Here is a 27,366-nt window from a genome sequence, read left to right as displayed (position 1 = left end):
TGTGTTATATCTCTATTCCTAGACTTTTAAAGTAGTCTAAGGGTGTTGGCAGTCTCTGAAGATGCACTTATTGCAGGTGTTGATCTGAATTTTTCTCTTGCATGTGAAGTCACTAAAAATGTGCTCCTGTGACCAGCTGTCAGCTGCCCAGTTTCAGAAGCTCTTTGAAGAACTAGACAAAGATGCCATTAAGCAAGTATGTATCTTAGTAATTTATAAAATGTCATCAATTGGGTGTGGTCTTGCACAAAAATAAGTGATGGTATTCTGCTATAAAGAGTATAACCATCTTCACAGCTTGTTGAATGCAGGGCGTGATCAAGTGTCATTGATTTATATTTTTTTTTTTTTTAATCTTTTTTAGTTGGTTTTGCCTTGCTCTTACAGTCACAAATGGCATTGCTTTGGGGGCTTTTACAGCATTAGTTTGGTATTGCCAGGTAGTGTTAAATATACAAGAGGCATGGTTGGTTGTTCTGTCAGCATTTTTAAGCGACTTGGCCAGGCAAAATAGATGAGGGCTCTGCGTGCATATTTTGTTTAATAGGAAGATTCATTAAAAGGAAACGAGGAATAGGAATTAGAGAAAGGTTGGATTATCTCCTTTCTTTGCCATTATCTTGTATTGTGCCGTAATCGCCAACCCATTTGCTAATTGGAAATGATCTCTTGCTGCTAATAGCTAGAGCTCGAAAGCACATTCCAACTGAAATGTTAAAAATAGCATGTGGCCTTGAAAAGTTTTTCCATTGAAAAGGTCGATTTCTTAAATCTGAGGGTGGGTGATTTTTCCTCTGTCATTATTAAAATGTTTATACTTTGTGTCTCGGCAAATCCTTTGTGTTCTTTTCAGCATCCTCCCAGTCCAGAGTACCAATCCCATTTTATGCAGAAAATGCAATTTGCCTTTGGCCATCCCTACTTTGGCTACTTGGGGAATGTTGTAGCCCTTGCAAACATTGTTTCTATCTGTGTAAGTAAAAAGTCTTTTTTGGTTTGGTGTCTTTTGTGTGTGTTCCCCCCCACCCCCCCCCCCCCACCCGCTACAAACTTCAGTTATGTTTTTGGTTTTTAGTCTCTGTTCTGATAACCACTTTTTGCAGCAGATACCTGTGTTTGGCATGCTTTATTCATACAAAGTCTTGGAGAAAACCTGCAGTTAAAAATTATATTCTGGGAATGCTTGAAAAGGACTCTGCAAAGCATAAAGTACTGTTTTGTTCTTGTGCTTAAAAATCTGTCTTGTTCAGCAGTAAAGCAGTGGATTCCTAAAATATTTCTTGTTGTTTAAGGTGGTTTTGGTGATGGATGCAGATAAGCAGCCTTCTGAACGAGATGACTTCTCCCTGGGGGTAAGATGCAACAGTATTCCTACAGTTATTGCTGTTCCCTGAGATGTTAATAATTCTAATTATTATCATTTTGGGGGTAAAGGCTATCAACTGCTTCTTCATCCTATACTATCTGCTGGAAATGTTGCTGAAAATCTTAGCAATGGGCTGGAGAAGATACTTGTCATACCCAAGCAATAGATTTGATGGACTTCTGACTGTAATTTTGCTGGTAAGCTTTTTGTTAACTTCTGTATTCCTGGATTTCTTGACTAGGATGATTGCAAAGAGCCAGTGGAATGGCTTTTTATTCAACACTCATATGCTGAGTTGAACAGCATGAGTCAGTGTTATGGTTTTCAGTGGCTTGAAAATTTTGGCCACACATGGTACTCTTAGTGTCTACTCTCTGGAGGCAGGCATTTTTAAACTCATGGAAGAGGCGTGCTTTCTTATAAGAAGCCTTTTTTTAACATTATTTGGAAACATTCAAGTCTTGGAGTCTTTACATAAGGAATTCTGTTATGTAGTTAAAAATAATTTTGCTTATTGACTAAAGAAAAAAGTGGCAGGCGCTTATTATTTGATAAAAGCCTGAAATCCATACAGCAGATCAGGCCAAATTGATGGTTAATGTAATTCATTGTATATCCTTATGTGTATCACCATTGGATTGTGTGTACATTGGATTAATTTGGGGAATACCGAATCAAATATGGCAATTTCAGAGCTTTACAGTGAATCAAATTAGTGTCTTAAAGCTCTTGAAAATTTTTCCTGTTAAGAAATTTACATAACTTTTGAAACTCAGAATTGCAAAGTAAGGTTTTGACTCTTTTAATTCCCTAACTAAAGGTTTTGGAGATTGCAACTTTTGCTGTGTACAGATTTCCTCATCCTGGTTGGTACGTAATCTCTGAACTGTTGCACTTTGCTCGGTGTCTGGGGTGGGTCAGGGGACATGTTCATACACGCATACGTCATTACACTATGATTGTCAGCCCAGTCCATAATTTAACAAACCTAGTAGAATTTCTAACCCTTATAGTCACTAGAGGCCATGCAATATGGATAAGTGAAAGAAAATTACTGACTTTTTTCATAAATTTTAGTTTTGTTTAGCTATTCTGATAAAAATGCATTTTTGTTACTAGTAATGGGGTGTAAAATAAAATCTTAGACCTATGCTTACTAAAGGTGCAGGAAGGAATTTGGTACAACATACACAACCAGCTACTAACCTAGTATGTTTCAGCATCATATTGTCCATAAGCCCAGTTATATGAATTCCTAAACAGCTGGCGAAGCCCCTTCACCGCTGTATATAGATTAAAGTCTGAGTTTTGTTTTGTGCTTTAAAAATGAATAGAAATATTCCCATGGACTTAAACTATTAATCTATAGTGGAATAGCAAGCAGTTGTATTTTGATTTCCGTAAGCTCAAGCAGTTCTTGGATAACTATCTTGATCTGTTTTCATTATGAAAAGCATAAAAATCATTGTTTCATCTCTTAAAATTTGAAAACTGCCACCACAACAAAATAGGAAAGCAAAGGACTTCTGGAAGATTTTCTGAATCTTACTTTCAGGGGGGATTTATAACACATTCTAATACTTCATTTACACAAGCTCATTCTTAAGACACTGGCTCTCCCTAATTTTTCAGGATATCAAGAAGTTATCTTAATTTACACTAGTATTTGTAAAGAGACCTGGTAGATTTTACTACTCGAAATGAGTTCGGTTTTGAACACTTCTTGCACTCCTGTCACTCAAAAGCAAGGGTTGCCATAAGGGTATTAATTACTAACAATCTAACGGCATTAACTATTGATCTAACTTATGATTGATTATATTTGGGTTTGATTTTTGCCCTTTGCTTCTTGAATGTAGACGACTGTTTGCACTACAGTAGTATCTTGAAGCACCAGTAATACTTGTTAGGTTTTTATTGTGTCAGTCACTGCAAACAGATTATAACCCAGATGAGTCATTCTGAGTCCTGATGCCGCTTATGGGGCCTGCTGTTGGTAAATGCTTGGTCTGTAGATGTAACATCTTCGGGAAAGGACTAAGATGTGACTGTTATTCCAGAATACGCGTTCTATGCCGTGTTGTTTTGTTTTATTGTTAGAGTTGAATATATTGGTGATGCAAATTGCGATTTAGCACCTGTGTTACCAAGGAGTTTTTTCATTAACATCTTTTGTCCCCCACCACCTGCCTACTTTTCCAGCAAAGAAGCATCCAGCATGCCAGTGTAAAAGTCACCTAAAACTGAGGCTGACATTTGAAGTGTATGCGTATTGTCCATGGAATACGGGTATAAGATGTCTGTGGTGTGTTTTTTTCCCCTCAAATTTTTTAATATGCCCTGGATGTTAACCAAAAGTTGTGGGGAATTCAGTTACCTGCAGCCCAGTAGATTTAACTATGTCTTTCTGTCATGGGCTGTTTCTCTGATGTGTTACTTTCTTCCACCTTTCCTAGGAGACCTGAGTTCATGGGCTTGTTATCCCTGTGGGATATGGTGCGATTGGGGAACATGTTAATAGTGTTCAGGTTCCTGCGGATTATTCCTAATATGAAGGTATGTGTTTATCCCTCCACGCTTCTGATTTCTTTTTTTGTCAAACAATAAATGTTGTTAAAGCCTTTTAGAATAACATGTAGTAGACTGCAATTCTCTTGCACTTGAGTGGTATTATAGCTCAGCTCTAACTGTCCAGACTATGACACAGCACCTCATAAACTCTTTCTTTAGCTGGTTTTCTCTGTTGAGGTGGCAGGGAAGTTCTGTTGATGTCGCTGCAACTAATGCTGGTATTCTGAAGTGGGCAAACACATCCAGAAACGTTTCTGCAAACTGCTTCAATCTTAATTAGATGAGTGGATATGATATCACTGAAGAACTCTGTACTCTGGAGGTGATAGGCTGGCTTTCACTAGATACTGCCAGACATTTTTGGTGATGCAAAGGGTTTTTTGGGATGAATCCCTCTTTCCACTTCACCAGTATGGGTATTTCCACCAGAATATGTGTACTTGAGTCTGAAATCACTTTGTTATAATCCTGCATTTAGACTTGCTTGAAAGCTAAACCCAAATTAATGCCAGGTTCAGGACTTGTATCTTAGTTCAATAAGCCATAAATGTCTGATGTAATCAGAGGTCACATAATGTCAGTTGATAATATAAACTAGAAATTATGTGGATCAAATATGAAGCAGTCACTTTGGAGCTGTAGCGCGCTTGTGATTTTTTTTTTTTGTTGTTGTTTTTTTCCTGTTTTAGTCTTGCTAGGCATATAGCCTTTTAAGTCACAGTGCCGGTGTATGTTTAAAAGTTATCATAACATCTGCTTATGAGAGACTACAGCATTTTTCATTCATTTAAGTATCTCATGGAAATATCACTGTTTAAAAGATGACCTGCATTTAGATATATTTCACTTTCCTGGTTGGTATTTCTTTGTCCTTTTAGTAAAAATAATTTGATACAGATTGGAAGTGTGGTGAATGTCATGCATATAAAATTCTGCTTTATTTTAGTTCATGGCTTTGGTTGTTACTACATTGCTGGATCTGGTGAAAAACTTGAGAGCCTTTGCAGGAATCCTTGTGGTAAGTCATGATGCAAGACTGCAATTTCCTTTCTTACAGTTAGCAGTATAATAAGAGCATGTCAATCAGCTGGTTCTTCTCCAGGACGTTTCTTGCAAAGCTGCAACAAACTACTGTTTTGTTATAGGCTTTACACAGTCACAGTGCCTTATTTATCAGTTTGCTTCAGGAGTGTCTTTAAAAGATTATTTAAAACTTCCTCAGAGTGCTTGTCTCAGGCTGGATACTCTAGTTTTAAATAAAAATTCATCTTATGCTAAAAGTAGCCTAATTTTCCTTACTCTGGCTTGCTTATGTTAAAGTAAATAGCAAAACAACTTTTTTTTTTTTCTGTTGAGAAGGTCTTGAGATGGCATGTTTGGACATGATTTTTTAAAAGCCTCTGCCATCCTGTTTTAGGTGTGTCTGTGTAGAGCATATGCTCTGTAAACATGTGATTAAAGGATGGATCATAATGGATGATGTCCATTATATAAACCCTGCGTTTCCCAACTCTGCAGTTTCTGGCTTTGCAATGATGTCTTCCTGGTACAGCAAATAAGTGTCTGGGTGGCTTTTTGTGTTGTTGTTTGTGGTGGTTTGTGTTTTGTGGTGGGTGGTTGTTTTTTTAGGATACCTTAATTTGAGGTAATGCTTAGAGACCAAGGATTTGCCATGTATTTGGTATTGTCTTAAAAAAAATTGTTCTGGTCTATATACTTAGCATGCAGTTTACCCAGAATCTCTGCTTTTGTCATTATTAATCTCTGCTTTTATCTGTAGGGGAGGGGCCTTAAATTGTAGTCTGGGAAGGTTTATGTTTCAATTTGAAATAAAGATACTGCTTTGGGCAAAGCTGAGATAGTAACAACTTTGTGCTGTACAAGTCACACTTGCTACCGGAGGCTGCTCTTGAAACTGAGAAATACCTTGGGATTGCATGAACTGGGAAGTTAGCCTTTGCAGGTGAAAGTACATTTTAGGAGCCTAAATGCCAATCTTGCATGGATTAGGAACAGCTTCAGTATAATGAAAAACTGTTCATTACTCAATGTAATTAGCAAAACTGCTGTGAGCCTTTAAGCAGCTTATTTTGCCAGTTTGTGGTTAAGTACGTAAATCATGCTAAAGGAGCACGCCTTTGCTTGTCAACGTGTCAGAGGCTGGCAGGGTTGTGTCATGGATAGGTGAGGGAGGCAGCGACTGACATTGCTGCTGCTGGATCTGACAGAACCTGCACGTCGGAGCCCTGGGGGAGAGCAATTATGGGTGAGCTGTTTTGTGCTTTACGCTAGGACCTCAAAGCAGTGTTGCTACTGGCATGGCTGCACCTAGGCTGTAGCATTCTGCTGGAAGGTCTTTTTGTTGCTGAAAGACATAGTTAAGATGACAGGAGCCTGTAGTGATTTTAGTTTTTGGGAATTATGCATTAGTATTTCAATGTGGTATCCTTATCCATATATCTAAGGTGTAATGCTCATGAAGTCGTTAAAGTGTCTGCTGCTGGTTGTCCTTAATGCTGGATGTGTGAATTGTAATTTTGCACCAATTGTGAGGCAAGTCTGTCATGGTGTTTGCCGCTTCCATTAATTTAATTTGCTTTTACTTGAGGCTACAGGAAAGCTGTCACTGAGGTTCTGCTGTAGTGAAGTCTGACTCCCATTACCAGCTGATACAAAATATCTTTCCTAATGTTAGCCTGGAACAGATGCTGATAAAGTAATGTAACTGATTAGCTAATTTCTTAGGCAATGTGTGTTTTAAATATATATTTTTTAAAAAATAAAATTAACTTTATTATTGTCAAGCCAGATACCCCATCTTCTGGCAGGCTGTGGAACGTCAGCTTCAACTCATTCCAGTAGTGTTCAGAGTTCATAGGTCAGAGCAGTCTCTCTTATGCTCCTCCGAGACTTCCGTCTTGGGTCTGTTTTGTAGCAAAATACAGAAATATGACTAATGACATTTTGATTTAAAGACTCTGCTTGTTTCAAGGCATCCTAGGACAAATGAGTCAGAGGAGTGAAGTTGTAGGTTATTTCTAGAACAATCTTTTATAGGATAAAAATTGCAAAATCGCCTAGGCAACTGCAGAAGACTGTGGAAGGTATCTGTTTAAAAAGAGGCTTGCATTTCTAACAAGACAGAAATTCTAAAATCCTTTGTGTTATTGAAACCTTTATTTTTAGACTAATATAACATTTTTAAAGAAGTTGCTGATGTAATATAAAATACTTAGTTTTGTCTTTCAGTTAAGTTTAGCAAAAGCTTATTCTCACTGAATCTAGCAGAAAGATCCCCAGATATTTAGACTATTCCTTGTAAATAAAGGTACTATTTTATCATTTTGTTTAAGTTACTCTTCTGCAGTGTTAATAGTTAAATAGTTAAATATCAGACACAGAAAAATAAAATAGAGCATAAAGTAAAATGATTTTAACAATGGAAAGTTAAAAAAAAATATTAAAAAGTTAGAGCAAACAGTTAAGTAATGCAGACATTAAGAAGTATTTTTATTTTAATAGCTTCAGGCATTGTTCTTGACCCGATTTCTTAAAGTGTAGTACTAATATGAATTCTATGTTAATTGCCTTGTTTTTTTTTATTTCGTGACAAATATTCAAAACTAATACTTGCTTGTATTATTTTCAGGTGGTTTTCTATGCATTTGCTATTACTGGCATAATGCTATTTAAAGGTGCTGTTGTTCCCATGGGAAATACCAGGTAACATCCTAAACGTCGTTACTCAGAAAGAATCTGTTTTTCAAGACCATCTGCAACTCAGTACCTCAGAGTTGTTTGTTTGGGGTTTTTTTCCTCTTATTCTTGGAGCTACCCTTTTAATGTTAAATCACACAGACGTTTTTAATCTGTTGCGCCTTCCCCTTGCTGTATGGAAACTGCAGGAGCACTTATCTGTAGCTTGCAATTTTACCCTACGATAGCTTAAATACCTTTTTTTAACTTCTCTTGTTTTCTGCCCGTATAAGACAACTTCCTACAAGGCACTCGAAGAATCCTGTTTTTAAGGTATACTATGTAGAAAGCTAGGCTCACATCAGCCTGTAATTCTCTTATAGTGCTGTCAATACAACGTATGATAATGTCACTCTGCAGTGTGGGACCTACGAACAGCTGGAATATTGGCCAAACAACTTCGATGACTTTGCTGTGAGTCTGATCGCTGATGGAATCTGTCCCTCTTTCCCTCTCTGCTGGTATCTACCCTCATTTTCCGAGGCTTAAGCGTGCGATATACCCACTCAACTTCTGTTTTACTCGTGTTATTTAGGCAGCAGTGGTGACCCTCTGGGATGTGATGGTGGTAAACAACTGGCAAGTCTTCTTGGAAGCGTTTTCAAGATATTCAAGTCCGTAAGTAGCGGTGGTAATACTGAAAAAGTCCCATATAAATCTAGCTTATAAGGTAACTGAACAAGAACTATACGCACAGCGCTATCGTCTGCTGGGAGGGGTGCCACTTAACTTTCTTTTGGCTCAATTCAGGTATATAGGAAATTAACTCAATACTTCATGGGTGTTCTTTAACTTGTGTAACTTGCTGGTTGATCTAGTGTTTGGTGGACGCCATGAAATCCATGGTCACATTTAGAAGGGATTTGAAACTGGCTTGGTAGTCATCTTGTTCCAAAAAGAGTGAATGACTTCAGTGGATTATAAACAGGCTTGCAACATGTATTGGGTGGGTGGCTTTCACTGTAGAGCCAGTCTCACAGAAGTGAGATATTGGTGAATAGCTGTAACTAATTTTGGGCTGCTTCTGTGTTTTCCCTGTGGGGAAAAAAAATTTTGTAGACTTAAAACCTTAGACTTATCTTTCATTTGTACGTAATAACTTCATGTTTGAAGGAACTGGATCGCCTTTGGTTTGAGCTGTTCCAGTGATCCTTGGCGGGTTAACCCAGCATGTAGTTAAGTTATGGAATGCTCTTCTACAGGCTGTTGTGTGTGATAAGTTTAATGTGGTCTGGTGAAGACTGGATAAGTTGTGAAAGAGAAATCCATTGGGATCTGCAATGAATGGAAGCTAACTCTAGCTCAAGAAATCTCTGAACTGCAAATGGTTGGAGATTGGGAGAGTGCTTAGTGGGTAGCATCATAGGTGTTTTGCGTTCTTTCATGTGCTTCTGCTTTCAGCCACTCTCAGAGGGTACTAGCCTTGATGGATCTTTTGCTGTGATCCAGTACAGCTTCTTCTAGGCTGCTTTTCTCTCCCTTCAGAGTTTAATTAGGTATGTTAAGTGGGAGGAGCAAGTCTATTTGGCTAACCTAATGAAAGGCTAAGTATTTTTTATTTTTATTTTTTTGTTCCAGACCACTTTTTACATTAAGAAAGTAGTAGTATTATCTTTCAAGGAAAAATGTGATTTCATTTCTCTGTTTGGTCACTTTCAGGCTGAGGTTATTTACTGCCTACTTCATTTATTGTCTGTTCATCTGCTCTGCAGGTGGGCAAAGATCTATTTTGTAGCGTGGTGGTTGATCTCCTCTGTCATCTGGGTTAATCTCTTCGTAGCTTTACTTCTAGAGGTAAGGAAGTGTGTTTATTTTGTGTTAGATCCTGAAGACGGGTTTTGATTTGCGTGGGAAATGAACTCCAACAACTTTTTGGGAAAAGCATGTTGGCTTTGTGTGTGTGTACTTAATCTTTCTTCTTGCTTTCCTTCCCCCAATATGTTGAGGAAGCATTTTCATTTTCCTGAACAGTTGTATATTTTATTTGCAGCTTTGTTACAAATCTCATTGCATTTCATTGGATGTATACATTTGTCATTATAGCTCACTCTCTATAGAGATGAAAAGTATTTTAAGTATTTTAAAATTGCTTGTACATTAGCATTTAACTTCAGGATTAGTTATTCAAGCTGCAGGCCTTTTGCACTTTGACTTGTCAGCAAATGAAGTTAGCACTCTAAAATTTACATTTTTATTTGATTTGGTTGTCCTGTGTTTCTTCCTACCCCAATTTGAATTATTACCCATATTCAATTCCACACTAGGAGACTGAAACTGATTGCTTATTTTGAAGAGATCATCCTCTAGGATTTTTTTAAAGAAGCTGTGGAAGTGTAGGTACTTAAGCAGTGCTGTGAAGAACATGTAGTTCCACTGGTTTCTCATGCATGTGTACTTCTCTGCAAATCCAAATACCTTTTGAAGTTTTGATGGTGAAGAGAATGTTCATCATAACCATCTACCCCAGATTCGTCATTGTAGACTTCAAAGTAATGGAAGAAACAGAGTATCTGTAGAGGGTACTTCACCCCATCTTAAACCTTATGTAAACTTGTTTTGGAGATGCTCTTGACTGCATCCAGAACTAAAATTTACTCCTTTAGGCAGAATAGCGAACTTTTAGACAAACTTAGGTATGACTCTCATGCTAAGTCTCAGTCTTGCTGATGAGCATTTTAGAAAAGAATTTCTGTTTTAGCTGGAGGTTAATCCTATGAAGTCTTCTACATGCTTACCTGTGCAGGACTGTGGCCCAAGCTTGCTGTTAGAGCCAAGATGTAGCATTCTATAACTGGAGAGCAGGATGACACTATTTTTCTCCCTTTTTTTGCCTGAGCTGTCTGTCTACTTCCTAGGCATTGATTTGTCAGAGTAATTAAAAATGGATAAGGGAACATGACAAAACCAGAAGCTGAGTTTAAGTTGTGATGCCTCAACTAAGAGTATGTTTGTAAACAGTTGAGTTTTTAAAGAGGAAAGAATTCAAAGCAGGTGAACTCTTGTGGGTAGTTCACACAGTTATCTTGAGGAGGCAGTCTTTGCTAGGAATAGAAGGCATCAGGACTGTCATCTGCTCTACTGTTCTTTGTGCGAGATGAGAAAGCTTACCCCCAAACATATTGAGGTGATATAACCTCTTTTTTGGTGTCAGTAGAAGCAGCCTTTAATTTTTTTCCTGTTCCTTTTACATTCCAGAACTTTATTCATAAGTGGGACCGTCGCTGTCATCGAGGGCCTCTTTCAGATATTGAATACCAGAGGACGGTTGAATTAATGTTCAGGTGAGTTGAACTAGCCTTGATAATCAGTCTAGGTTTTTATGTTCATCTGTTTTGAAGAAAGCGTGCTGGCTGCAAGAGGATAAAAGGTTTGTCTCTTATTTCCCCCCTCTGAAGCAAACTGTTTCATTTGTTAACTTGGACAAATTCAGTAAAAGCTTTAGTTAACCCTGCTTTAAGCTGAGTTGGTAGCTTAACCTTTATATGCTTTCTGCCCATAGCATGATAGAGGAAGAGGTGTTGGGGGCTGGGAGGGGGGAACACGACTGTGCTGAGAGGGAGAAGAAAAAGGAAGATGGGAAGGTGGTGCTTATTCTTGGCTTATGAAATTGTGGGTGGTGAGTTGATACTTGGTGATCATGCACAAGTGGAACTTCTGGTGCACATTGGATATTCAATAGTAGCATTGGGAACATGTTCTCATTTGGGAGCTTTTTCAGGAAAACAAATCTACTGACCTTCAGTTGTGTTGTACTGTATGCAGGAAATTGCTTCCCTGCTTCTTATGGGAAAACAGCTGCTGTTTTCCATGACACATCTGTAAAGGATGGATCACTTGCAAGTAGATGCATCTTTAGGGAGCATCAACTTATTGTAACTTTAATTCCTTGTTTTATTCTTGAAACAAGCACATGTCACATCTCAGCATTTGTTTTTGCAATACACATACTGATAAGTTCCTTTTGTTGCCCCTAACAACCCATGCTTTTTCTTTGTAGAGATGTTTTGGAAGAACCTACAGAGGAAGAGTTGATGGAAAAACTGCACCAGCACCCACACCTGCAGTTATGTAGGTGACTGGTGGGAAGGACTGATTTACTTAGACCTCTGTTTTCTTGAGGTTGTCAGCTGGAAGAAACTGAATGGATTTTCTGTGAGGTGCTGTTAGGAGAGAGGCTCGTAGGGCAGTATGTGAGGTTTTGCTTGGCAATTCTCTGCAGAAAGAGATGTTTTATTTTTGGTTGATACTTTTTTTGAAAAAGATTTGAATCCTGCTAATTTGACTTGATTTTAAGTTGCAATTTTAGAGGAATGTCGCAGCTGTTATTTTTATAAACTATTGGTATCAGAATGTTTTATTTTCTTTTTTTAAGAAGGGAAAGTATGTTTAAAATGACAGTGCACTTTAAAACATGAACTTTGTAACCACTAAGTCTGCTACTTTTTTCAGCACAAAAAAATGGAACTGCCTTTTCTGGTAGGCGAGTATGGCAAGGGCTGTGCCCTGCAATTCATGAATGGATTAGGCAGGACCGGAACAAAATCTGTAATCTTTTTGTATTGAGATTTGAAACACTATTTTTATTGAAATGTGACACCAGCATATCTTACAAAATTTTCAGGAGTTAATCATGTCAGAACACAATCAAGTTCAACTTAGTAACAGGGAGTGCCTACTTTGCACGTCCTCTCTTTTTCATTGTTTTTCATCTAGAGTTCGTGCTGGTTGCATCATGCTGGTGACTTTGAGAGCAGTTAGAACTTTGAATGGAGCAATTGCACTCATGGTTTTCCATGTGGTAAAATTGAGCTCTCCTTTAGAGTAAACGTTCTCATGTTGCTTTTCAGTGAACCTCTCTCTTTTACTTTCTCCCAAGTCCTGTTCTACACTGTAGAAGCTGTAGAATTCCGTGAAGAAGCTGAGGGGGATGAATTTTGGCCAGAATGTAGCACCATGATCACTGCGAGTCTCTCACTTAAGAGTGGGGAGGGGAAAAAAAAACACACTTGAATGGGATAATCAAAGTGCTAGGAGGTCAAATTTGAGTTCAAGTATGTGGGAATTGAAAGTGCTGAACCAGTATTGCAAGATCACATTCTTTTATGGCTTAATGACCACATGCTGTGTACCACTAACTTTCACCTGGGTAATACTTTTTGGGTAAATAACTTTGTCAACAAACCTAAAGTGGGGAATTTGCAGTAATCCATGTCCACGTGCTTTTCATTATCCCGTGGTATTCCTCTAAAAAAGGTGGTTTTCTTTGAATCTTTGTCACATAACTAGTATTCACTATGAAGAATAAAATGAATCCCAACTACTGCTTTTACATGTAAAAATGAAACTACTTTTTGGGGTGCTGCCTTGTCATTGAGACACATCACCAAAATAGACGTTATTATGATTGTCTGTGGAGTGACAATGGCTTAGGGAATGTAATTGGCCATAAACCACTGCTACTATTTATAAGTTATTTGATCCTTTTTAGAAAACAAATAATTTCTTGAAAAGTGCCAAACAGTCATCCTGTATATTCTTCTTCCTCTTTTTTCATCACTTTTCTCTTGTTTCTTTTCTGCGTAAGGGAGAGGAAAATATCTGGGATGGTGGTGCATTTGAGCTCAAAGGCATATTTCCGCATTGTTGTCTTACTGTTTAGAAGTTTTGTAGTGATTCTTGTCTGTTTCTTTGTCTTCTGCTTGTTTTCCTTGTGCAAAATGTGTGTTGTAGCTTGCCTGTGAGTAGAACAAATCTGAACTGAGCTCTAAGCCACTCAGCAATCTTTCCTTACTTTTGTGATCTTGCCTCTTAAGCCATGATCTTGTCTATTCTGACACTTGTCTCTGTTCCAGAAAAATCCTCCCAGTAACTCACTTGCACTTGTTCCAGTGGCATTACTATGCTTATTTTCATCCATGCACTTGGAACACACATCATGGCAAGCAGATAAAGGCATCAGCACACAGTTTTTCTAGATTTGGGTTTGGTTTTTTTCAGTATGGTTTTATGTCAGGGTGGTTTTTGCTTCTTCAAGCATGATGTAATCACTGCTACCAATTTATTGGCACTTATGAACAGAGGTTCAGTACTCTATTTTACCTTTTTACTTGAATTTTTTTTTCTACTCTTCTTAGTATTTGGAGAAGTAGCTCTTGCCTTGCCACAAAAGTGACTGATTCTTATCTGTCTGCAAGTTTAATTTTTTTTTTGTCTCAAGGTTGTTTAGAGTTGGGGTTTTTTTGCCATTACATTCCACTACAATCTACCAAAGCAACACAAATTGGTGTGGGTTTATTATAAACATCACAAATGTCTCCTATATGCATTCTTTACATTGGGACAAATGTGAAGAAGGCTTTCTGAAGGGAATAGTCTTAGTCTGGTTCTTGTTTCATGTTTGTGTAATTGGCTGAAAGTGTAACTAGAATTTAATACAAAGTTGTGGTACCTAATGTCACTTGTACTGGAAGATGTAAATGACCAGAAGTCTTAAGCAATAACTGTATAAATTAGGAAAAGGAATGTATGTAACTGGGTAAAATTTGAGGTTTGTATTATTAAAAAAAAAAAAATTCTCCTTCTTAATTGGGGTGTTGAAATAATTCTTGTGGTTTGTTTTTTCCCTTCCCCTTGCTACTGATCAGCATCTGTGCTTTCGTTATCTTCATTAGTTGAAGGCTGGGCCCATGGAAGAGGTTACATGCAGATGGCACATAACTGCCTGGTTTCAAAATGCAGGACCTAAAGTGTGCTCTTCTGTTATTCTTCAGTTCTAGAGGTGTATATAACATCGTCTGTAGGTACTTGATATGCTTAATTTTTAAGGTGAAACTTCATTAGAACTGAGTTTTGAGGGTATTGAGCAGCTTGACTTCCACTTACATTTCAGTCTTTGCATCTGCAAAGTAGGTATTTCTTAATCCTTTTCCTGAAAATATTAGTGCAATAAGTACTCCTGTAGCATTTCAAGTGATGCAGATTACATAATGTAGCAGAGTCTGTGGCATTATTTTGAAACAGGTTCTGGTTTAGAAGATGTTTTTTTTTAAGAACAGAACAAAGTAAATTCTGGGTCAAGCTAAAGACATAAGTTTGCTGATGTCTCTGACCAGCTGTTGCAGATGCTTGGGTGTAGCATGTGAAAGTCAAAGTGCCTAGAAGGTCATCTTGCATTGTTAAATCAGGCTCAGACTCTTCCAGCTTCTGAAGGGGAGGGTCTTAATCACCAGACTGTTGGCTAATTTGAGATTCCCGAGACTCTTATTTTTTCCTGTCCTTCCTGATTTGCTGTGAATTTGTGTTACTTAAAGATTTAGGAGTGGAAGGAGAGGATGGAAGCAATTCAAGTGTTCTTGATTCTTTCACTAGAAATACAGCAATAAACCTTACAAGAGTACTTAACTACGAAGAAACTTAAAAAGCTTAGATGGGTCAGAGCTGCAAATAAGGCAGCCAGAATCACTTAGTAACTGTAGAAATTACAAAGGAAGAAATGCTCTTCTTCGGTGTCAAGGGATCATGTGAATAAAGTGCATGAGGCATTCTTTCTTGTCCTCTCTTTGTTGCAGTGATATTGTACAGGTCTTGACACATCTTAAGGAATGTTGCTTTTTCATCCTTCGAATGTTTTTTAATGTGCACAAAAATATAGGAACATAATAAGCTATAAGAAAAAAATGGGACCTATAGGAATGTGTGTAGTGTATATATTGGTTATCTCTGAAATGAGTGAAAGGTATCTCTTATCTTGTTAGATGGTTTGTCTTTTCACCTACCAGTTTATCAGGAGCAGTACATAGTGTTAGCATGGCTTCTGCTATTGTTTCACATTGCTTTAGTCAGGTGAAGTCATTTCAGTCTTGGCTTTTTATTGAAAACAAAATAAAAATAGGTGTCTGTCTGCTTTTTTTTTTTATGTAGGTGTTGATGATTTTTCTTTCACTAGATTTTTCTCTAATTAAAAGCCTATTCAACTGATGGGAGTTTTCCACAAATCAAATGGTTTTGACTTTATCTGCAATCTTTATAAACATTCGGAGCTATTTGTTATGTGAACTCTGGGTAGAAATAATTCGGGGGGAGGAGTGGGAGGGCTAAGACTTGGTTTCTGTTCCAACTCTAAGCACTTCACTGTATAAGACATTGTTTCAAAATGACCTTGATAAACTAGAGGAAATTGCCAAAATTATCAAAGTAAAATATGAGATAAATATTACAGCGTAGAAGCACATAACAGGGAGTACGTGGTATTAGACACTATAAGCCCTATAATATTTGTGTTCAGCATCTGAAAGAGATCAAAAGAAAATGGCTTTGCTGGAATTTGTAATAGTTCTTTCCCTTAGGCCCCACTGTTCCAGTCTTGGGCCCTGCATTTTAAAATAAACAGGTAGGGGGAGGCATTTGTTATAGGACAGTAACAGAGGTCTTAAGAAATTTGGAAGGTGTAAGTTGGGAAGAACTTTGAAGGAGATAATTTGTTCAGGCAAATGAGACAAGCAAATAGTTTTTAAACAGTATTTAAGTGTGTAAACAGTTGAGTGAACTGCTGATGTTGTATAATCTGTGTGCCAATTGTAGGACAAGTTGTAGTTTGTATTTCAGCAAAAAGAGTTGCTAGATATGAGGGATGCTTCCTAACTCTGAGCGCTGTACTCTGGGAGGTCACAGGCTCCCCTTCGCTCGAGTGCCTTTTTACGAAGGGTTTGACAGTCACCTGCTATAGCTTTGTCTGGATGTTTGTGAACCTGCCCCTGCTTGATGATGCCTCATCTGGTCCCTGAGATCCTGTCCCGCCTACCTCTCTGTGGTTTCACTGGAAAGAATTCCCATAGCTGTAACAAACCTAGCTTTTGTTGTTACAGCATGTGCTGTTGGTTCTAGCTAATGGTTTACAAATGTCTGCAGCATGCAAGTATTATACAAGTAGGGGTGGCAAAAAAAAGAAAAGCTCCTTCAGCTTCCCATTATAAACAGGAAGATGAGGTTTCATTGTGTGTGCACTGTTGCTGATACTTGACCAGTGTCCCCTTGTCCCTGCACTGTCTCCCCAAAGTTCTGCATGCAGTTCTGAGTTCCGTCTAATCTCATTTCTACATCCCTTACCTTTTTGGGTAAGGGGAAGAACGTGTTGCCCTTCTCCCAGTTTGTGTTTGCTCACTGGCAAGATGAGCAGATCAGATAAGTGTTCTCACCAAGGAAAAGATCAAGTTAATTTGCGTGCTCTGCTCTACTTGTTACCAGTTGTCACGCATTTTGTGAGACTCATACCTTTGACACTTCAGCTCTTCTATCAGACTCAGTTTGGTGAATGAATTTAAAAGTTATTACCAGGAGACTGATGCTGTGTAATTCCTAGAGGCGGCTAGAAAATACTACAAGAAGGTAATGCTGCATTGTTGGCAATTATGTTAATTGAAGTTGGTCTGATGTTTCACTGGATCCAAGGCAGCTTAGGATCCGGAGCCTTTTAATGACAATTGAGCACTTAAGACTCCAATGAGGACAAAAAGAGATGCTCCAGAGACTAAAACATGCTCAGCATCATTAGTCAGTTTGTAGAAGTGTGGGCTAATGTGTTTGGGAATTGTGAACTGAGCTTTCCTGCATCCTCCAGGGATACCATCACTTTTCTAAAAGATAAAACAGATCACGGAGTATCTAAATGAAGAAGAGTCATGGGAAATCTTGCTAATTCAGGAGTAAACACCAGATCCTCACACTTCCTTAATCATAAACTTCATATTTCATTCTGTACTTAAATCTCTTTCTATATTTGTAGAGCCACTATTTTCCCATAATAAAGTGAGAGAGAATGTTCAGAAAAATCCTCAAGGCTGAGATGGTGTTCTTCAAATGCTAAATACATGGTGATGTGTACCACAAACTACTGGAGGAGCCACCTATCGTTATTTCCCATAAAGAATATGAGAAGAACTTGAAGACTGTGTATAAAATGGAGTCATAAAGCATAAGTATGTGCATTTTTAAGTGTGTCTTAGCTAACTAAAATTGTTGCAATTCTGGAGGAAAAACTGTGGTATACATTACCTCCATCATACAAACATCTCTTGTTTGCCAAAGGTAGCAAAATGATGCTTTTGTCAATTTTGTCATGAATTACTCATGCTACGTACTATAAGGGAAAACTTTCATTTCTTCTCTGACTTACAATGCCAGCCATTTATGTAGTTTATTTGCATTCATTTTTGTATCTAGTCCTATACTTAGATTTTTTTCCACAGTAGTTGTACAAAAAACGGTTTACTGATGCCGATATTTTTTTTTTTTTTTTTTTTTTTTTTTACTTCAAACTGTAAGTTGATGACAATTGCAGCTTGTCCTTTTTTTTTAATGCTAGAAAGTCCTTATAACAATCTCGGTCATCTTTTTTCCATTAAGCTAGTTGAGCAGGTGTTGTCTTTGTTCTGTACGGATACTTTCATGGCGCCCATCATTGCATTATTTGAGTGCCTCCCAAGTACTTTCCTGAAAACATTCTGCTGGGATAGGAAAATATTACTATCCTTATTTTGTAGATGATCAGCTGAGATATTTGGTGATCTGCCCACAGCCGAGCTGGAAATCCATGGGAGAGTTAAGAATGAAACCTGCAGTCCCTGCTCAATGTCTTTGCTAATAGACAATACTGCTTTCTTTTTTTGCAAACAGCTGTGAACTTCAGTTGTATGTTTATAAGATGATGTTGACATTTCCACATCAACTGGCTTATAATTTTGCTGCTGCCTGTTCTTGTGTGTAACTCTTCTGTTTACTTTGTTTAAAATTGCAGAAAAAAATCCTGGAACCTCTAAACTTCTTACTCTACTTATTTCCCACCGTATCAAAAGAGGAGAGAGGACTATTACTGACTTGCCATTATGAATTATAGATATTTAGTAGGGATGATCTGAGCCTGGCAAATGTGCTGGAAGTTTAGTAAATGTAAGTTAACTGCTGGATTCCAATAATTAAAGTACTGCCGTAGCTGTATAAAAATACAGGAGGAAAAAAAAAAAAAAAAGCCAGAATGTCCGTCCAAAACAGCAGTCATTTGACAGCTCCCACTTTCATTTCTGTCAGACCTGAAACTCACTTCAAGAATGCTTGAGTTCTTTAGCCTCACCTTCCCTTGTACTGCTCGTATTTTGTTCTTTGACATCAGCGGACGGTCCAACTCTTCAGAGCTGGGTGAGTGCTTGCAACATCACATTGAATTTGGAAAACTGTCCAAGAGGCCAATTGCCCTGCATCGTCTCGCTGACAAAGGATCATCAGCGTTTGAGAGAACGGAAATTCTCTCAAAATAGAAAGCAGAGTGCATCTGTAAGACCAAGTTCTATTGTACAGCAGGTGTTTGTCTGTGTAATGTGAAATACAATCTCTAATGTGACTACAGGTTGCTGGGCTGGATGCAGAAATTACTGAGCCAAACTGTAAGGATTACGTTACACAGCCTGTCACGTCAGGTAAGACCAAAAGGGATTTTGATTTTTATGCTTAAAGTTATTGTGTAGGTATCTGGCTAGAATCAGACTGGCTTCTGTTAGCTTCCAGAAGATAATTACCTTTTTTGTGTGATACAAAACTGTAACACTATAGCATTGAACTTGGTAGTGGTAGTGTAACAATCACCTCATACAACGAGCGTCCTACTGAGGTGAGCTGGAAAGCCACTCTAGCTTGTATTATTTTATTATGTTAGGTTCTTTCTGTGAAAGCCTTCTTACATTTAGGAATGAATTGGTTCCGCACACGGTGTGCTGAGCTGTTGCTAATGCTCTCTTTTTATTAAGTAATGATCTCTGAAAGCATTATTTAAGTCTTTAAAACGGTAAGGGAAGACATGTTAATACCAGTGAGAATAATCTTGTATTTCACCAAAACTACAAGTAGTTCGTTTCCAGCATCCTGGGTAACCGGTGGTTTCTCTGAAAAGACTTGAGCAATTACTTGGTATAGAAAAAATCTGTACAGAATTTCTCTGTAAAATCAAAGGTCAAGGTGTTAAATCCAGACAATAAAAGTTAGATCAAAGTAGCCAGCAGAAAGGGCCATAAGAGGAGGGGATTGTCCTTTAAGCTTCATCATGTGTAAGGTGTTACCTCTCTCTTTTTATCTAATCAGGTTTTGTGAAGAAAGCAAAGCTATTCTTTCCTGACATAATTCAATCGGAGCCCTCAGCTACATCAGCAGGAAAAGCACCTGCCTTTCTTGCTTTAGATTGGTTGATAGACCCCAGGTTTTGATAGGAGTTGGTTAATCCATAACCCAAGCATGTGGCCACAGCAACACCTGCCATGCAGGTGAGCTTTTAGTCTTGTTAATATACAAATATAGTATAGATTTCTGCATTAACCTCGCACACATACACACCCAGTAGTGATCGTCATAAGTAGGAGAATTCAATAAAATGAGATCATAAATGCCTAATGTACTTTTTTTTGGGCAATAAAGTGGCCCACATGTTGTAACTAGGGTCTGAGGTCAACTTGCTCGCTGGGGCCTTTCTAGGGGAGATTACATAGGCTAATAGAGCACATGAAAAAATGGTTTTCATGCTCTGCTTTTTTTTCCTGCTTTGTCCACTAGCCTTTCTTCCTTAACTCCGTCTTGGGTTGGTGCCCACTGTAATATCTGCCATCAAACTCGGCACTTCAAAATTAGGCACACGTTTGAAACATCTGCTTGGTTGAGACCCTCCACAGTGACTATTAAGCTTTTCCCTCTGACATCTTGTAAAGTCCTTGGTTCTCCTCTCGTCTCATGAGTGACCCTGATAGTCCTCCAGATATCTATAAAGCAGCAGGCTCTTCTACTTCCCAATTGTGCTGATATTGGAAGGTGGAGTGTGGGCTGAGGGTTCGGGTGCAGGCTTGAATTTTCTAAAACTCGCATTGTATGGGTGGCCACTGTGAAATTTAGATCAGGAGGACCTCGTATTCAGTTCTGCCCCCAAGATTTCATGCATGAGACTTGTGATCTGCAGAGAGAGGTTTTACCTGCTTTTTCACCAGACACTCATGAACAGGTGTTTGGGGAGGACCACATCTAATTTACCAGGGGAGGAAGGGTTGAATTAAATCCCATATAGATAAGATAGTGATAAAAAGGGTTGTGATACGTCAATGTGTGTAAGAGTCCCACTGCAAGGAAGGCAGTTTCGCTGTATAAGAAGGAGCTTTGCAAGTTTTGTGCCAACTAGATTCCGTTACAGCTGTGTTTTCTGTGGCCACCAGCATGTTGGTGTGCTAACAAACTAATCAGAAAACAGAACTAATGTTATACAGACCATCATACTGTGCCATTTTACAGAACAAACTCATGATGGGATATTTGGAAGGATCTAGCTCTGATCTTTCCTTGCTGTAGTTGCTTTTTTCCCCCCAGCAAATTTACGCTGGCTTGTGCCCTTATGTGAGACTATTAAGGTGTTATGGTGCCCCATGACCTTCCTTGACACTGCTTTTCAGTGGCCTTTGGTGATGGCTCCACTGTTGAGGTAAATACCTTCCCATGCGTTAACTGTTACATCATTAGATCTGATTCTGTCTTGTACCTTGTGACGGTGTTCAGCCTCAAGTAAGATATGTGTAAAATGCCATTTGAATTTGGAAGCGCAGAGGTGGGCTTACCGGTGGGGTTAATGGGACTGGAGCCCTCTGACTAACATGATCTGCTTTGCCGTATATGCTTCAAGTCATTTTACAAGGTTATGGTCCCAGCACTGCCCAGTCTTTCTAACTGTACTGTGTCGTCTTAGCTGGTTAATTGTGACTTGGAAATGAATACTCCTGTGGAAGACGGTGGTGGGTCAGACACAGTGCTCTAAAAGGACTTTTGGAATAAGTTTTAAAAAGCTGAGTTATGTGACTTGTCACAAAAGGCACTGGGGGGACACCGAGTCTGCTGTGTAAGCTCCTTGGGGCAGAAATCCTATCTCTTGCAGTCAAAATAGATGAAGGGAAGAAGACAAGGAAGGAATATTTTCCAGAAAAGGAACTGAGGTAAAATGACTTTAGGCACAAGAATTTCTCTCAGGAGCGGGGACTGAACCCAAATCCTACTTTTGCCACTTTGTTACCTCTGGTAGACCATTATGCTTGCTAAATTTGACCTAAAGTTGTAATTGTGGTCCTTGGCAAACACGTCTTAATTTGCTGCTATGATGGTGGATTTCTTTCCAGCAGTTCTCCCACCTTTTCCCGTGAAGGTCCTCTCATTATATTGTCTGCTTGTCTTATCACAGATACCGTGTTCTTTGTGATCTGTTGACGCTGCTTAAGAAGGAAATTGTGCAGGACTCATCTGCAGAGTTTCCCAGTCATAGACTGGTGCTTCGCAGGAGCAGTAAACAGGAAGATGAGGAGTTTTCCTTTGCGGTGCTGTAATCTCACTTTGAGACACCAAATTGTGGAGGTTGGTAGGCTTTGGGTAGCAGGACACTGGTGTGGGTGCATCTGAATGCAGGAGAGCCCTGGGCAGCCAGGGGCAGCCTTGTCTCTTTTACCTGCCCAGGGGAGAGGAAGGAGCCCGGGACAGTCTTTCCCCTGGAAGCAGCAGCACTGAAGCTGTCCATCACCTCCAGTGAGGTGGAGAGGACAGGCCGGCTGTGGGCAGGAGAACGTGGAGGTGGGAGGGTGTGAAAGGAGGTGTGAGTTTATAGAAGTCGGAGATCACAGACATAGAGGACCCAAGGCTTACCTTTGTGAGCTTGTGCTTAGTGTGTATTTTTGTAAGCTGAATGTCAACCCTAACTATTACAGAAAAGGAGGAAGCAAGGAGAAAGAAGACATTAAAAGAAAAAGAACAATAAAAGGAATCAAATCCCGAAAGAAGATATAAAGGATGTCTTTATTTTATTTTTTAAAAAATTATGTTTTCTTTGTCTTCTTTTTTTCTTTTTGGGCATGAGAGCATTTTTTTTTAATTCTCTCCTTGTGATTTTAGCCAGCAGAGGGTGTTCAAGACCCCGTTATAGACTCCAACCACGCGGGCTGGGCTGTATGATCAACGCTTCTGGATGCACTTAACGGAACATTCTCAGCGTAGTTAAGTGCTGGGGCCTAAATCAAGGGGTTGGAATACAATCAGGGTTTGTTTTTTTTATGGCAAAATGTAAGAAGGTATTTTTTTGAGGCAGTGAATTATCGGTAATGCACATCTGTTTGTATCTGGAACACTTCTGCGTTGTGCTTGGCGTATGAAAATATAAGAGTAAGAAAGTGAAACTTCTTCAAACTGGCATTTCATTGTCCCATGTGAACAAAATACAGTTAAATACCATTGAATGCTAATGAGTCTGGAAACCTCTGATCTTTGAGAGCCCCAGAGAGCAGCAGTGGACAAAACATTTTGAAAATAACCTCTAAATCTTAAGGCAATGATCAAATTTTCTTGTAGACAATTCTTGGGAAAGAGGTTAATTCTTCCTTTCTTTAGGGTTTTAGTGTATGTTCTAGGACCTGTATGTTCTGGTGGCAGGGACATCCTGCTACATCTTATGCGCCAAAGCAAGGATAATAATGAAATATGTGAAAATAAATAAAGCACAGCTGGGCTTCCTTTAAACCTATAATTGTGGTTCCTCTGTTACAACAAGGTCTCAGCTGAGCATTTAGCAGTCAGGGTCTTTTAAACCATCTCAAGCTGATAACTGAAAATGTAAACCACGTTTTAAAGTAATTCATTGTATAAACCGGTCTTGCTGTTCAATGTTCAATTACAGCGATTTGAGCAGGTGCGCTTGTTGCTGCCCTAGTGATCTGGACAGATTCTTCAGAACAGAGCAGCTTGTTCTTGTGTGCAAATACATACTGACAAAAGTTCTTTGCTGGTTTCTCGCATCTCTTTAAATTGCCATGCTACAAACGTATATTTTTACTGCAAGGAAAGCTGAAGTGTTAAAACATTTGAAGACTTAATTACAGGTCGGGTGAATCTCAAGATGTAAGTAACAGCATTTGTCTTTCTCACTTAAACCTGGTGGACTACCGCTTGTGTTTATAAACTATTGCAAACTTAATTTAGATGTAGTAGTAAGGACTAAAACAAGTTGTGCTTTGTGAAGGGACCAAAGAAAGGAACTGAACAGTCCCTGAGTGAAAACAGTGAGGGGAATCAGCGTGTCTGGCATTGACATAATACTGCTAAATCAATGCTTTGATCAACTATAAAGCATAACAGCTGTGTGAAAGGTTTGCTGTGGTTAGCTGGCATTATCTCTTGTGTAAAGGAAAGTACATTGTAAACCAGTAAAAATTAACTGCCAGAGCACAATGATGTTTTTGTGACTGGGAATTCAGATAAAGTTTTGCTTCTGTCCGCAGAATGATGAAAAGAACTGGGGCCATTTGCATACAGGTGAAGAGAGGCGGTAATGTCCCGTGTTCCACAGAGGCGAAGACACCACAGGTATGCAAAGTACTGCAGCTCTAAGTGCTGCCTTTAATTTAACTTGATTTTTTTTTTTTTTAACCTGGTTAGTTACCGAGCGAGGGGGAATGGCTATAGGAAACGGGCAATACCAGGAGAAGTCATTGGGTGGCAGCAGAGCATTTACCACTTACCATGGCATCCCAACAAAATAAAGGTAGGAAGGACTGTAGTTCTGCATAATTTTGATATAGGTAACTGAAAATGAGATCTCGGAATGGCATCTATGGTTAGAGAGCGCTCTGCTTGAGACAGGAGATTTCTCCAAAAATGTGTGTGCGTGTGTGTGTATTGGTGTATATATATAGAACATATATTTGTGTATAAACTTATATGTACGTGTACACATAAGAACTGTCGGGGTGGCGTCTGTCGGCTTTAGCTCTGGGATGCACTAGTGAGGAGTTTTAATGTGATTACTACAACTGCCAGCTCCCAAATTAGATTCCTTATCCCTGACAGTTCAAGCTTGTTCCTAAGATATATATCTTGGTGCCGATGTGAAAAAAGACGTGTAATAGTTCTGTATGACTGTCCTGCTGGAAGGAATCGAGTGGGTCTGTGAATGTGGCCAGCAGTATCCACTTTCACCAAAACTGATAATTTTTATTAGTCCTGTCTGGCTATTTGTGACAAAAGTAGGAGAAGCAGGACATTTAGTGTTTATTATCCTTTTAGGAAGGAGTTGACCTCTCCATATTTATTCTACAGTGTAAATATTGAGTTTTTTTGCTGAACAATGCAGATGGTGCTTGAAGGACTTTGAAAGTACTGTCAGGTTTTTTGGAACTAGTAGCTAAGTGTATTTCGTATGTGTTCACTTCAGCGAAGAGGTAGAGAATGTATTTTTATTTGTTTTGTGTTTTCTTTAACTTTGGCCTTGGAGAGATGCTGTATACCTCACGATGTAGCTCATACAAAGGAACATGTTATGGCCTTGAGGACGCAAACTGTAGCATGCATACATAAACACGCGTGTTTTCCTCATACGCGTTATGAAGTTACAACTTTGTTTGCTAGCTTTTGCTAAACTGTTTGTGAGGTGCTGCTATTGTAAGTATCTTACCTTCTAACTGCCTGGTCTGCTATCGCCACCGTGGAAATGCTATCAATCGAATACTTTATGGGCAGTATCGCTGCGAATGTGGAAACTCGGTGACTGAAAGGAATCTAACATCTTTCTTTTGCTACTTTGCCTGGGAATAAGAAAGTTTAAAAATGGGCAACTGCAGAGAAATATCCCACCATCAGGTTTTAACTTCTGCTGTGTTTGGGAGGTCCCACTAACAATTCATGCTGGAAGCATAGGTCGAACTACAATGCGTGCAATGCTCTGCTACAGAGCCTTGTTTTCTTTTGAAGATAAGCAGTTTGGGGGCAAACGCCCACACTTAAAGGTTACTTAAAGGAAGTGTAAGAGGCTGCCCGCACAGACTTCCTATAGGTGTCATGGATGGGCTGGCTTGAGAATTGCATGCCCTCTGCGACAGGGAGCGACTTCTGGTTCACAGCTCCTACTGACCGCTGAGCTGACTGTGGGCTACCAAATCCTGGCAGTCTGGACTCAAGATCTTGCCTTGGTAACGCTGAGTTTTTCTGAACTACGCTGACTTCTGTTTGGTTCGGGACTCAGCTGGATTTGGGAGTCCCTGCTGATGCTAAGGCCCACAACCCATAGAAACAAGGTATTGCCTTTGAAGAAGAGCTGCCCTGTTTCCAAGCTGTCACCAAGCTCAGAATTCCGTGCTTGCTCTCGCACCTCCCAAAGTTCTTATCTTGCGCCCGTAATAGTCAGCGTTTCCCGGATCCCAGCTGCCTAGGAGCCTTAAACCCTTGTTCAGTGGTGGCATATGTCCCCTTCAAGGAATAAGGGCTTTTGGCTCCCGCCTACCTTAATAAAGCCCATTTTTACACCTTGTTTGAGTACCGTTGGGAAGTCTTGGAAGAAAGAGGTCTCAAATTGTATTACTATTTTGGTTGTACATATAACTGCTAGAGATAGTTATTGGAAGTTAACACATTAGTTGACAAAGACATCACACGTCCACTGCTCTGAAAAGCTCATGCAATTAGGCAAGAAGCAATGTGTGAAAGGAAGTCTGTTCAGTTAAAGGAAGGTCTGGTTATTGTTTTCTTTAGTTTTACTCACCCATTCCAAGTAAGAAGACATGGCATGGAGGTGAACTCTAGAGAACCCAAAGCAGGGAACAAATTCCACCATTTGAGTCTTCACCAAGAGTACCCAGACTTGGTCCTTTTGTGATGAAACCCTACCTCTGTGTGTTTGTGCCTCCATGTTTGGGAAGCCGAGAGGGCAGGGCATCAGAGCAAGTGCAGTTGTTTCAGGTGATCTCAAGGGTCATGGTAACACAGAGTCGGGAGGGCAGTCTTAGAGGCATCAGCACTGATTTGGTAGGTCAAAATGAGCACCTCTCGATAATGACACAACGTACTTTCTGTGAGAAATGTAAGCTACCACATCACTTTAGGAGCAGTTAGGAGGTAGATGTTACAGCCAAGGGAGCTGCCTGGTGGAAGGCACAAAACAGAGAACAGGGAAACCCGACAAGGATGGTATGACAGCAGTGAGCCTTCATTCCTTGTATTTGGAGCAGATGTTGTGAGGTTATTAACATCGGATGATTTTGATTGTTGTATCTGCAGTGACTTAACTATAGTGAATTCAGTTCATCCCTGCCACTTTCTCTTATTGGCTTAAGTAATTCCCTTATTGATTGTTGCATCCACACAGCTCTGTGCTTATTTGTATTTGCCTACAAGGGGGAAAATGTCCCCCTGTGCAGCATTTCATGATTTACTTCCATGCTTTGTGTTAACTTTTGCAGAACGTTAAGGCGTAGACTGGAAATGACAGGAATTGTGGTACTGAAGGTCAAGCGTGCAAACTCTTGTGATAGCTCTTGTTGGCACTAACGTGCATACTAGGAATGCTGTCATTGGTGAGAACACGATGGTAGAAACAACACTGAGCTTTTTATCTGTAGAGAGTTTATTTGAAGTCACTTTGGGATTATGTCAGCCTGTGGTGATTAAAAGAATTGGTGGTAGAAAATGAAGGTCACTAATGGGAGTGTTGTCAGTTTTTTTTTTTTTTGTTTGTAGTACATGTAGCAGGATTTTCTTTTCTGCTTTTGGACAAAGACACTGGTTGAGGAAAGAGGCTGAAACTGGAAAAATGTATAAGGCTATTTATTATAAGTCCGTTATAACTGTTCTAG

General features: G+C 39.2%; 1 protein-coding gene and 1 long non-coding RNA gene across 2 annotated transcripts in view; both read left to right on the top strand.

Annotated features, from left to right (window-relative positions):
• TPCN2 (two pore segment channel 2) overlaps window positions 1-13,842 on the top strand; it is a gene marked incomplete at both ends in the record, with an annotated part of 30,754 nt that extends 16,912 nt beyond the window's left edge. Inside the window, 17 exon segments of the mRNA XM_082485046.1 lie at window positions 110-196; window positions 854-973; window positions 1,293-1,352; window positions 1,435-1,563; window positions 2,187-2,236; window positions 3,823-3,922; window positions 4,884-4,955; window positions 7,587-7,660; window positions 8,017-8,107; window positions 8,229-8,311; window positions 9,406-9,487; window positions 10,889-10,974; window positions 11,691-11,761; window positions 12,570-12,597; window positions 12,599-12,647; window positions 12,651-12,674; window positions 13,828-13,842. Coding sequence (XP_082341172.1) covers window positions 110-196; window positions 854-973; window positions 1,293-1,352; window positions 1,435-1,563; window positions 2,187-2,236; window positions 3,823-3,922; window positions 4,884-4,955; window positions 7,587-7,660; window positions 8,017-8,107; window positions 8,229-8,311; window positions 9,406-9,487; window positions 10,889-10,974; window positions 11,691-11,761; window positions 12,570-12,597; window positions 12,599-12,647; window positions 12,651-12,674; window positions 13,828-13,842 — 1,221 coding nt within the window.
• A 10,184-nt stretch (window positions 13,843-24,026) lies between these two features.
• Window positions 24,027-27,366, top strand: part of LOC309673577 — a 55,972-nt gene continuing 52,632 nt past the window's right edge. Inside the window, exon 1 of the long non-coding RNA XR_014269326.1 lies at window positions 24,027-24,284. This is a non-coding gene — a long non-coding RNA (uncharacterized lncRNA). The remainder of the gene's footprint in view (window positions 24,285-27,366) is intronic.

The sequence above is a fragment of the Vanellus vanellus genome (genome assembly GCF_965231255.1).
Source record: "Vanellus vanellus genome assembly, chromosome: 6".
Lineage (NCBI taxonomy): Eukaryota > Metazoa > Chordata > Aves > Charadriiformes > Charadriidae > Vanellus > Vanellus vanellus.
The sequence above is the reverse complement of the archived record's forward strand: the minus strand, read 5'-3'. Positions and strand labels throughout refer to the sequence as shown.